The 12,435-nt window shown below is 43.7% G+C and overlaps 1 protein-coding gene across 2 annotated transcripts in view; it reads left to right on the top strand.

Annotated features, from left to right (window-relative positions):
- Nucleotides 1–3,502: 3,502 nt before the first annotated feature.
- The window catches only part of TRIM37 (tripartite motif containing 37), a 37,982-nt gene continuing 29,049 nt past the window's right edge, over nucleotides 3,503–12,435 (top strand). Inside the window, exons 1-7 of one of the 2 annotated variants that reach the window (XR_014214193.1) lie at nucleotides 3,503–3,744; nucleotides 3,847–3,946; nucleotides 5,733–5,834; nucleotides 7,585–7,625; nucleotides 9,032–9,148; nucleotides 10,200–10,287; nucleotides 12,190–12,312. Coding sequence is in view for 1 of the 2 variants with exons in the window: in XM_082201724.1 (XP_082057850.1) it covers nucleotides 3,926–3,946; nucleotides 5,733–5,834; nucleotides 7,585–7,625; nucleotides 9,032–9,148; nucleotides 10,200–10,287; nucleotides 12,190–12,312 (492 nt within the window). In the remaining variant the exon portion in view is untranslated. The remainder of the gene's footprint in view (nucleotides 3,745–3,846; nucleotides 3,947–5,732; nucleotides 5,835–7,584; nucleotides 7,626–9,031; nucleotides 9,149–10,199; nucleotides 10,288–12,189; nucleotides 12,313–12,435) is intronic. The other variant, XM_082201724.1, reaches the window with a different exon arrangement.

Raw genomic sequence — 12,435 nt, 5'->3', positions numbered from 1 at the left:
TGAACCTTTCAAAACTGCCCTGACTTTTGGGTTTCTTAGAATTCTAGACCAACGCTGGGAACAAGGTTGCTAGTTCTTAATGAGTGGATGCAGGTGGCCAACATTATCTTAAAAAGAAATACCCCCAGCCCTCTTTAACATATCTTGTGTAACATCTGTGTGCATCACCTTAATTAGAATCATTTGTTTTTTCATGACATAAGCTAATGTAGGTTGAACAGATCAAACTGATTTCTTCCTGTGTGATGGCCTTCTAGTGCAAGTGATTCACAGAAGGCTACAAACATTTTTCGGGAGATGCTGGATGTGAGATGGGGAGTTGTTTGTGGGTTTAGCTTGTGAGCAGCCACTGTGAACAGGATGCTTGACTAGATAGGCCTTTAGTTGATCCAGCCGCTAGGCTCTTGTACCTTGGCATCAGTTCCAAGAGGTCAAGGATGGCATGCATGGAGGCCTTTGTGTAACAAGTAACGGGCGGCGCTGTGGGTTAAACCACAGAGCCTGGGACTTGCCGATCAGAAGGTCGGCGGTTCGAATCCCCGCAACGGGGTGAGCTCCTGTTGCTCGGTCCCTGCTCCTGCCAACCTAGCAGTTCGAAAGCACGTCAAAGTGCAAATAGATAAATAGGTACCACTCCAGCGGGAAGGTAAATGGTGTTTCTGTGCGCTGCTCTGGTTTGACAGAAGCGGCTTAGTCATTCTGGCCACATGACCCGGAAGCTGTACGCCAGCTCCCTCGGCCAATAAAGCGAGATTAGCGCCACAACCCCAGAGTTGGTCATGACTGGACCAAATGATCAGGGGTCCCTTTACCTTTACCTATGATAATAATAATGAGGTTACTGCACTACCCCTGAGATATATTTGGCTGAAGCATGCCCAAGCTCACTGCTAGTTTCACTGACCAGGACAAGTCAGTTACTGGCTCTTTGCCTTACCTGTTCCTCAGCTGCTCACGCCTTCCCAATTCAAAATCTTAAACCAACCTCACATCACCCCTGGCCACTGGCCATGCTGACTGTGGACGATGGGAGTTGGAGTTCCCATCCCTGGTAGATCGTAACCTGTTTAAGAAGAAACCTCAATCCTATATGCTGGCTAACAGCTCTTTATACTTGTCCAGAGGAAGGCTGACAATAAACCTCCAGGTAAATATGGTTAGGAGTGGACATAGAAAGCTGTTTTTATACTGAGGTGGACCATTGGTGTATACAGCTCAGTACTGTCTATTGTTTCGTAGACTTGGGTCTCCAGCTCCCATCATCTCTGACCACAGGTCCTGCTAGCTAACAACTGGAGACCCAAATTTGGGAAACCCTGGTTTACACTGACTGGTAACGGCTCCCAGGGTTTCAGGCAGGGGACATTCCCAGCTCTACCTGGATATGCTACCAATTGAACCTGCGACATTCTGCATGCAAAGGGATATGCTGCTACTGAGCTGGGGCCCCTTCCCCATAAATTACGTGCAGTTTAGTCCTATTCATTCTGGCACAGAAGTGAAGTCCCACTTAATTTAAAAGTAATATACAGCTGAGTAAGTATTAGTACTCCTAATGTGCTGGGGAAATAGGTTCTCTCTGAGGAAATAATAGGATAATAAGCAGAATTTGCTTGTTCAGCTGGCCTGTTTCCCCCTCACTGTATAAGCAGTTTCTTTGTGGCATAAACTGCAAGCTGCAGTGTGCTAACCCCTTCATTGAGTGGTGCCCAGCGAAGCGGGTGGCAGTGGAGCTGCTAAACTACATGTACAGGGTTATGTAAACTGTGTCAGCATTCTTAGACAGGAAAACTGGAGCAACGTTGATCACAAATACAGTACTGACTTGACGATCAGAGTTTTGCTGTAATGAATGCAGGGGGGAAATAGATTAAAATGTGTGGCTGTTAGGGTTATAGCGAGTGACTTTTTTTTTTTAAAGACGCATAAATGGCTGAAACTAAGACTTGTGTGTATATTATTTTTAATTGTATTTACAACCCACCTTTCTTCCTAAGGAGCTGAAGGTGGAATACATGGTTTTCTCTGCCTCATTTAATCCCTACAACAACCCTTGGTTAGGCCAAGAGGTGGTGGTGAATGGCCCAGGATCACACACCCTGAGCTTAATGGCCAAGTGGGGATTTGACCCCTGGCCTCCTAGGTCCTGGTCCAATAATATAACCCAGGGTTTCCCAGACTTGGGTCTCCAACTGTTTTTGGACTACAGTTCCCATCATCCCTGACCACTGGTCCTGCTAGCTAGGGATGATGGGAGCTGTAGTCCAAAATCAGCTGGAGACCCAAGTTTGGGAAGCACTGGTCTAACCACTACCACAAACAGGATATACATTCTAATAGGTTTGCAGAACATAAGCTGCTCTATTAATTACTGTCGCACTAGCTGGCCAAGGAGCTGAACTCTTAGCACCAGCTCTGCTTGGATCCAATGAAACCTTCCCCAACTTGGTGTCCTTGTTTTGGAACACAATTCCCATTATTCCTGACCTCTAGGGCTGATGGGAATTCAAGTCCAAGATCTGGAGAGCCACAGGTGCCTCATTCCTGGCTTAATTGCCATTTTTTCCAGTCCCCAGTGTTAAAGAGGCCTGACTGGCTACAAGCTTTTGACCTTCAGGCATCTATAATAGTAGGTGTGGGAAAATGATTGCTTGTACATGAGAGCATGAGCAAAGTTCTTATTGTTGCTAGGTGGGCCTTTGTAGCTATTTAATTTTTATTTTTGGTTAGCCAGACACCTTGATGATAATATTTTTATATGTTTATAAACTACTTTAAGTTTTTATATTGTACACTGCTATTTTATGATATGGTGGTCTATAAATATTTTTATAAATAAAAATCTAGCTTGCATGGGTGTAGCCAGGATTTATGTTGGGGGGGCAGAACCTCAGTTATTGATTTACTTGGATTTAGAGGGGTGCAGCTACCCTCCTCTGCCCCCCTTGGCCACACCCATGCAACCCTGATAAAAACAGAGTATTCTGGCATACTCAAAATGTTGCTCACAAGCTTTCATTTTGGTCGGTGAAAATGGAGAGGTTTTTGGAGTTATCTCCCCCACCCAAAAAAAATAAAATAAAAGTGGCAGTATAAGCTTTAGCTATGGATGCTACGCTAACCTACCTCTGCTGAGCTTATTTGGAAACACGGGAAGTCAGATCCATGATCTAGCTCAGTACTGTCTACACTGACTGGCAGCAGCTCTCCAGCGTTTCAGCCAAAATCCTCTCCCCAGTTCACCCCTGGAGGGATTTCTATGGCTGCGCCTTATTTTTCCGCCATCCAAACAAACCCGCGCTCATCCCCCTCCACGGAATGCGGCAGCCTCCAGAGCCAGAGAGCCCGTACTGCGCATGTGCCGCGGGGCACTCCCTCCCTCTCGCCCAGGGGAGAGAGAAAAGCACCGGCGAGCCTAAGCCTTGGAGGGCGGGGAAGAGATAGGCGCATGCGCGGCTGCAGGCTGCCTCGCTCGATCTGCTCCGCCGGTTGTAATGCGGGCGCTTCGGCCTTTTCTGAGGGGAGCATGGCGGCGCATGCGCAGTGAGGCACAAGGAGCCTCGTCGGCTCTCCCCCTTCAGCCGCAAGGCGGGAGGAGGAGGCGGCGCCGTTAACGACTCCCGTGTTATTTGCCTTGTTATTCCTGTTATTTATTCTCCCACCACCGCCACTTGCCCCCCGGCTTCGCCCCTCCTATTTCGCCTGAGAGGAAAATGGCTGGTCACCGGGCGGTTGCGGCGTGAGGTGCCCAAAAACCGGCGACCCCTTCCCTCCACATTGCAATGTGTTTTATTAATACATACATTCATACATATAAAAGGATAAAATGTTTTTCTTTTCCCTCAGGTGACGGCGCCGGAGGCCTCTCTCGCTTCCTTTCCTTCCCACCCCTCCGCTCGCTTGAGGGGGAGACGCTGTTTGAGTCATGGACGAGCAAAGTGTTGAGGTAAAAAAATAAAATTAACAGGCGGGGGATCCACCTGCTGAGGGGATGGAGGGGCCTTAAAAACCCCTCGCCCTCTCGCATCTCCCTCAGAAAGTGGGTCGGTGGGCTTATTGGAGCCAGGACTCCTGGGTCCCTTCCTGGAGTGTGTGTGTGTGTATATGTGTTGTTTTGCAGCCAGGACTCCTGGGTTCTTCTCTTATCACATATTAGTGAAAGGGGCAGCAATACTAGGCGGGGGTGGGAGCAGGACTCCTGGGTCCCTTCCTTGGGTCTCCTATGCCTTCCTAAAGGGTGCGTGTGTATATGTATATCTCTGAGTGTAATTTTGCTGCCAGGACTCCTGGGTTCTTCACTATCATGGGTTTGTAGAGGGAATAGTAGTAGAGGAAGCCGCCCGAAGTGGCTGCAGAAGCCCAGCCAGATGGGCGGGCTAGAAACAATAAAATTATTATTAGTTCAGAGGGCAGGGCCTGGAACAGGAGGCCTGAGTCCCTTCCTTGGTCTCCTTCCCTATATCTTCTTGCTGTGTGTATGTGTTAAATTGGAACCAGGATTCCTGGGATTTCCTTCCTGCTCTTGGTCACTGAAGGGGTGGTAATACTAGGTTTTTTTTTGGGGGGGGGTCAGGAGTCCCTTCTTTGGTCTCCTTTCCTATGCCTTCCTAAAGTGTATGTATGCGTTAGTTAGTTTGGAGCTAGGCCTCCTGGGTTCTTTATTATCAGGGGTTAGTGGAGCGGGTGGCGACAGTAGTTCAGAGGTTAATATGGGGGCTAGGACTCCTGGGTCCTTTCCTTGGTCTCCTCTTCTTCGCCTTGCCTTCCTAAAGTGTGTTGGTGGGGCTACTTTGGAATCAAGATTTCTGAGTCCCTGCCCCATTTCCTCACAGGCAAATGAATTAATTTATTTCAGATAATTCTAAGCACCCTTCCAAAGGCTACAGCTTTCACAAGGTTGCTTTGCTGGGAGTTGGTGGTTGTTACGAAGTTGGTGTGTAGGGGTGGCATAATATTAGGACACTTGAGCCTTTCTTTTGCAACTTCCATCACATGTATGTTTCTTGAGGGTGTTGCTGCTCTTCTTTGGGGGGGGGTCCCTTTTGGTTGGACCCCAAAGCAACTTCCTAACTGGGCACCATTCTTTTTTCTTCTCCTCTGAGTGGGTGGGGGAATGTCCTGGAAGTCCTTACATCAAAGTTGCCCCCCGACCAAGTTCTACATGGCGATTCCTAGCCTTCTCTGTTGATATATCATATTGTTGGCTTATTTTTGCTGTTGGAACACCACTTCTTTGTTGCATTTGTTTGTTTTATAAGCCAATCTGAATGTCCCTGAAAAGCAGCATACAAATACGTTTAATAAAATGATGTTAATAAATACTGTCTTGGGGTGCTGCATTGGTTGCCTTTGACTAGGTGCTGTGCTCCTTGTGGATGTAGTAGGCCTCTTTCTTGGGTTCATCTTTCATTTGAATGAGTAATAAGCTAGCTGTTCATCTTTTGCCTTTTGATTATTATATAGTGGCACAGAACTACAAAACCAAGATGGCCTAATTGCTCTGGAAGAGCTTTTTATGTTTTGTTTTGTTTTTAAAAAAACTGTTTTGGCTTGGTCTTATTTAAAATGATTTTTTTAGAAGATCTCAAAATTTTAGACTATGTGTGTATTAAGAGTTCCACAGTTCCTTGAGTCTGTAAGAACTGAGTGGGTGTACGTGGCTAATATACATGATTGATACATAGACATTTGTCTTGTCCATGACTGAAGTACTTTATTTTTTTTCTTTGCAGAGCATTGCTGAAGTGTTCCGATGTTTCATTTGTATGGAAAAGTTGCGTGATGCGCGCCTATGTCCACACTGCTCCAAGCTGTGTTGCTTCAGTTGCATTCGGGTAAGCTGTGAGCTTTGGGTCAAACTATATATTATGTGGGAGATTTGTGATTGGCTTATTTTAAAAATACTTCAAAGCAGCATGGAGGGTCTGGGTTTGGTGGTCGCTCTGGGTGAGAGGAGTTGTTTTAACCTTTTTTCTCTGTGCCATTTCCATGTTTTAAAAACCTGCCCTCCCCAACTGCTAGTAGTGGCAGTGGGGGAAAAGACTGGCAGCTATCTTTTTTTACCTACTATAACTAATAACTGATTCAGGGAGGGGAAAAGGCTTTGAAACTCCATGCAGAGAAAATGTTAGGTCATCAGTCCACAGTGGTGATCTACCCATTTTGGACCATAGTGGTACACTAGTTCAACACCCCCACCCCAGCAACTTCTTTTACATCTCCCATGTTGTTTGGCCCTTTCCCCTTTCAGCTTTTGTATGTTAACGTGTGAAATGCTGCTGCAATTGAAAGAAAAAAACTTTGCTAATTTATACATTTTTGCTGGAAATTTTTCCTCCTTGCCACAAACACTGCATTTTCTTACGTCGCTGTTGTAGCAACTGAAGGGTAGTTAGAATTGCTCTAAACCAGTTGATGAATCTGAACAATACATATATAATACATACTTTCAAAGACACCAGCAAATAACTAGCTCTGTCTTTTCAGATAAGTCAACTAAAATTGCTGGCATTCCATTTTTACTATGTTACCAGACCACCAAAGGGGTGGTGAAGGGTAACTAACTGTTGTGAGGCATTTCTGGCCAGTTATTTGGAGGTAATTTTTGTTAGTCTTTGCACTGCAGAAGGTAGTGGAGCATATTTTTGGGAATGTTACACTCAGGTAATATCAAGCACTGGCCAGGCTATTGGATCTTATTGTTGTCCTGTATGAACTCAGAGTGTACCCTTAAGTATACCTAACATTCCATGGAGCTGTGTGTTGTGGGAAAAAGACATACAATTATTAATTGAGAAACCCCCAATGATCTTCTGGGGAACAATAGAGTTTCCTAAACATGAAGTTTGAAGATTTCCAGAAGGGTGGTCTTGTTAGTGTGTGTATTATGTATTCTGGCATTTATGGTTTGTTGACTATTATGTAGGCTTTCTAAGTGTCCCAGTGGCTTGGACCCTTACATAAGTTAACTTAAGAATATTGATGGAGGGAAAGTTTATAATCTCTTCCTTCCCCCTGCAATCTCCTGCACCCCTGAAAAGTCTCTCTGGAGAGTTTGGGGCTCTTCTGAACAAGTGCGACCCCTGGAGAGGCTTTTCAGAGGCCAGTGAAGGCTGTCCGCTGGGTGTTGGTGGTGGATAACTTTCCTTCCATAAACTTCCTCAAGTTAACCATTCCCAGACTGAGTAAGTTATCTCTCAGATTTCCTCAGCTCGTGTCTTTATGTGTGTGAAAAAGTGTTCTAGGAGTGTTCCAAAAATCCAATTTTGTATGAGTGGAATTCTGCTTGTGCAGCAGGCTTTGCCGCCTTTTCCTCCCTCCTTCACACCTCCAAACCTGTTTCAGAGTGTCCCCCAACCCTCTGGAGCAAATTTTTACGGTGCACAGAGGGCTGTAGGAAGGTGAAGACCCCTTATATGCATAAAGTCTATTCAGTTCCTGCACAGAGGGCATTGGATACAGCCCCTGAATGATAACTTACTTCTGAGAAGTAAGTCCAAATCTGAAGAGATCTGTGACATCTTATCTTCTAACACTTCTGAAATTCTCCAGTCTCTTATGATATGTCTATCATTGTTTTGACAGCGCTGGCTGACAGAACAAAGAGCTCAGTGCCCTCATTGTCGGTAAGCTTACTTCTAAAGCTCTATTTTGTTTTAGTTGGGGGCACTTATTTTTGCTGCATTGTTTACTTAAGGTGAAGATGAATGGCAGGTAGCCTGTAGGCCTGATTTGACCTATGAAGCAATGTTATTTGACCCATAGTGGCGTTACCAAGTCAGGGTATGGTAAAAACTTGTCCTACAATTGTGGAAAAGAAAAGAGTTTTCAAAAATTGTGTGAGAGATTCTACCACCTTTCTGTTGCATCTCTCTTTCGGTTCTATTGCCAAGCACCTTTTTGGCATGCCTGTGTAGAGCATCCTTCATTGTCTAGATGAACCTGGCCATTCTGGCGGGGACTGATGGCAGTTGTAGTCTACAACATCTGGAGGTAACCAAGTTGAGGATGGCTGGTGTAGAGCCTGACTGCTCATGAAGAATTTTTTTGTTTTTAGGTTCCAGGATTTTCAAGGAGGATTAAATTATTTGCAAGGCTTCCCGAAGGAGCATTAAAACATTTTGCAGTTCCTCATGAATTTATTTCATATGAAATTGTGTGAGGTCAGAAGGCAAATTCCAGTTTCCTCCCTCAGTCAGGGCCTCACTAGTGGTCCCTTCCCTTCAAACTCTCAGCTGTGTTCAGTCAACCCAGTCAATGTCTCAAAGGCTGGGGAAAATGATGAAAATTAATTCGTATCTATTTTAGTGATTTACCTTTAACTGTGGGACACAGGCGGTGCTGTGGGTTAAACCACAGAGCCTAGGACTTGCCGATCAGAAGGTCGGCGGTTCAGATCCCTGCGACAGGGTAAGCTCCCGTTGCTCAGTCCCTGCTCCTGCCAACCTAGCAGTTCGAAAGCACGTCAAAGTGCAAGTAGATAAATAGGTACCGCTCCGGCAGGAAGGTAAACGGCGTTTCCGTGCGCTGCTCTGGTTCGCCAGAAGCGGCTTAGTCATGCTGGCCACATGACCCAGAAGCTTTATGCTAGCTCCCTTGGCCAATAAAGCGAGATGAGCGCCACAACCCCAGAGTTGGTCATGACTGGACCTAATGGTCAGGGGTCCCTTTACCTTTTTACCTTTAACTGCATACATTCCAGCCTCCTAATAATAATAATGTTTGCTTGAATATTCATGGAGGATAAGGCTATCAGTGGCTATGATGGCTGTGTTCTTCCTTCAGTGTTGGAGGCAGTATACCTCTGAATGCAATTGGGGAGAGGGCTGTTGCACTCAGGCTGGCCTTGGGGGCTTCCCATAGGCATCTGTTTGGCCTCTCTAAGTACAGAATGCGGCACTCGATGGGGTTTTGGTTTGATTCCGCAGCCAGGCTTTCCCCATGTTCTTACTTTCTTAGAGAGTAGGAATTGGTTCCTAATTGCTAAACTAAATTCCTTGCAATCTTACTTGGGAAAACTAATTACTTGCAGGGCCCCACTCCAGCTGCGAGAACTTGTCAACTGTCGTTGGGCTGAGGAGGTCACCCAGCAGCTTGACACACTTCAGCTGTGCAATTTGAACAAGCATGAAGAAAATGAAAAGGACAAGTAAGTGGGATTAGACAGCGAGTTTCGATGTGCCTTGCCTAAAGACTGGTTTAATTCTGCTCAGAATTGGGAAATAAGGTATTCTGTCTATGTAAAATTTGTTGCCATCGTGTCAAGGGCTGGATTGACAATTGTGTTAAGATCTCTTCAGAGAGTTTAGATCTCTTCTTACAGTGCAACTATTTAACAGCAGTCTAAATTAAGGGTTCGCAGCTTTGGCTGGCCTTGGCAGCCAAATTTGTGGTTATCAGAACCCTGCTTTCTCCCCTCATTTTTTAGGTTTATTTTTTTTAAGCACCTTGCTCTTCTTTCCAAGTGTAACCAAGTCCAAGGTCTACACTGACTCTGATGTAACCAACCTTTTCATTTCATTGAGAAATTGTATCTTGGGGCTCTTGAATGGCATGAAGAACATCGGAAAACTCTCAAGGTTGCCTTTCTCAGGATGTATCTTTTTTCCAAAGATTTTTAGTAATTTCTTTGCTCCATTCTGTTAAAAAATATTTTACTATAGGAATGGTGGAATGCTTCTAGGACAAGCACAAAATTTAGAGGACAGTGGATGAGTGAAAAATATCAAGAAAGAGGCTATGGTGATAATGTTAAGAGGTCTGTTTTGCCTCTATATTTCGCCCTGTATGGCCATGATGTGGGTGGGTGCAGGGAGCACAATAATTCCTGATAGACACTGGCCACACTGTGTATAATTTTAAGAGGGTAATATTATTGGGATAAGTTATCAAAAGTGGTGTGCAGAAGAGATGAGAGATTACCAGCATTTGGTTGTGAACATGCCCAAATTCAGTGAAGAATTCCTCACACACTAACCTTAAAGTAATTCCATTTCTAATTTAGTGAATCAGAAATGTGACTAAACTAGTCTGATTCCAGAGCCTGATAATGGCAAGTGAAAATGAACTCATTAGTGAAAGTGAAAATGAACTCATTCTCATTAGTGACACTAAATTTTAAGAATGATTGAGAAACAGTCTTGCAAAAGACATGTTTGTGTGTGTTTTGCAAACTCTTTTCTTTACCTCTCTCTCCATAGGTGTGAGAATCATCACGAAAAGCTCAGTGTGTTTTGTTGGACATGTAAGAAATGTATTTGCCACCAGTGTGCTCTTTGGGGTGGAATGGTAAGTGGCAGAGTAGTTTTCTCTGTGTACAGCTGGAGCAAGGCGCTTCCTACTCAGTGCTTGCTTTTTAATACAGGAGTGCAGCCAAGAGCTCAGAAAGGATGATATAAATTATTTAAATTAATCTTGTATATATGATTATGATCCTGAATGGTTTTTCTTTTTTCTTTTTCATAGCTTGTTTCTATCATTACAGAAGAACATTGCATGTGCCTTCTTAAAAAGAACAAAGCCATCCTTCACCAAATATAAAACTACTTCATTGAAACATTAAGTGATTCATTTTAGGATATAAGTAACTTTCAGTTACTCAGATCCCTTATCTCTCAAGCATTTAAGTTATGCAGGTTATTGATCCATCACAAAAATCCTGAATATTGAGAATTTCTAGCAGAGAACTTTGAGGGTTTTTTTAAAAAAAAAAAGTGTTTTGAAAAATAAGTCTGCCTTAACTATGAAAATCTGATTAGGACAGCCAGCTGCTATATAAGATGAAGTACCGTGGAGGCATAACTCTTTGTATCACAGTTTTTTGACATTCCAAGATGAAGAACATCCTTACTCAAAACACATTGGGAAATCATTTTTATACTTCTGTTGTATTCAATCGCACCTTTTCCTATATGCGCCCACCCAGGACCTAAGTTCTTCCATGGAGGTCCTCTGGAGTAGTCCCTCTGGCTGAGATTCAGAGGGTGCTGATGAGAGGAAGGGCTTGTTCAGCAGAGGCTCCCTCTTGGAGTGGTCTGCCTAGGGTAGCTTGCTTGGTGCTGATTTTATCATCTTTTGGGTGGCAGGTAAAGATGTTCCTCTTATCCTGAAACTTTTAAATATCTTTTTTTCTTTTTCAGCTGTTAACATCATTTATTGACTATAATAGTGTTAGTTAAGGCTGTGATGGAGGGGGTTGTGCCGTTGTTTTTGCAGATTGGGTGGGGGGAATTTGGATAGTGCTGGTTTTTAGCTAGGGTTTTATTGATTATATTTGCTATATTGGACGTGTATAACATTTAAATAAATCACCTAGAGGCTTTTTTTTTGTTTAACGCAACTCAGAAATAGATTTGCTGTTTTTGTTTACCTTTCTGGCTCATTCCAGCATCGGTGTCAAGATGCCTCTCTCTACATGCAGATCTCACACTTTTAAGGTTCCAACAGTGCTGTTTGCTTTAGAATTTCATGTTTATTCATTTGGCTCATGGTAGGTGTTGGCACTTGAAAATGGTCCTTGTTTAAATTACATTTTATAGGATTAGAAAAATGAAGGGCCCTTAAGACAGAGCAGTACAGTGTTAGTCTTCTAAGTGGGCTGCACCATAAAGGAATGCTTCCGTCTGTTTTGCTGCAGATCCCTGTAGGCTTATATACTTAATGTGAGGATTCCATTAATGTGATAGTTTTCTCTCAGCTTCGGTAGAACTACCAAATAGTAGCCTAACTACCTCCCACTGCTCAATGAAACCTCTGATTTGAACTGCTTTGTTGGAACAACATTCTTTAAATGTCTAGGTGTTTTTTTTAAAAAATCTACCTTTAATGGAGGAAGCTCGGCTTTGTCAAAGTAAGTCCTTTAAGTCCCCTAAACCTTGAATTAGTCTTCCCATAAGAGGTGCGTCTGGGGGCTAATTTAGCCTTTTCCTGAAATGGTATATACATGTTCAGAGTGTCAAGCCAGTTTCAAATTAATTAGCTGAAGAGGTGCACAGTGAATACAGAACCTCATTTCAGGCACTCACTTTGGACTCAGAATAGATTCCTTCAGGAAGTGTGTGACTGAAACAGAAGCCAGATCCAAGGCTTGTTAACACATTAAAGGCAAGATGGGACAGTCTCTTAAGAAGGAGGTGGGGAAGTAACCTGTCCTGGTGCAATGAAGCTGAAGCCTCTGTGTCTTTTTAACAGCATGGAGGACATACGTTCAAACCGTTAGCTGAAATTTATGAACAGCATGTCACAAAAGTAAATGAAGAGGTGGCAAAGCTTCGCCGAAGACTGATGGAGTTGATCAGTTTGGTGCAAGAAGTGGTAAGGGCAATCCTCATACCCATTTTGGATTAACATATCATTACAATGATGTTCTTAGGATTTTATTTATTAAATTTATATTGTGCACCTTCTACAAAGGAAATATACACTGGAAAAATATCA

The sequence above is a fragment of the Podarcis vaucheri genome, assembly GCF_965113315.1.
Source record: "Podarcis vaucheri genome assembly, chromosome: 15".
Classification (NCBI taxonomy): Eukaryota; Metazoa; Chordata; class Lepidosauria; order Squamata; family Lacertidae; genus Podarcis; species Podarcis vaucheri.
Note: the sequence above shows the minus strand (reverse complement) of the source record. Positions and strands in the feature narration are given on the sequence as shown.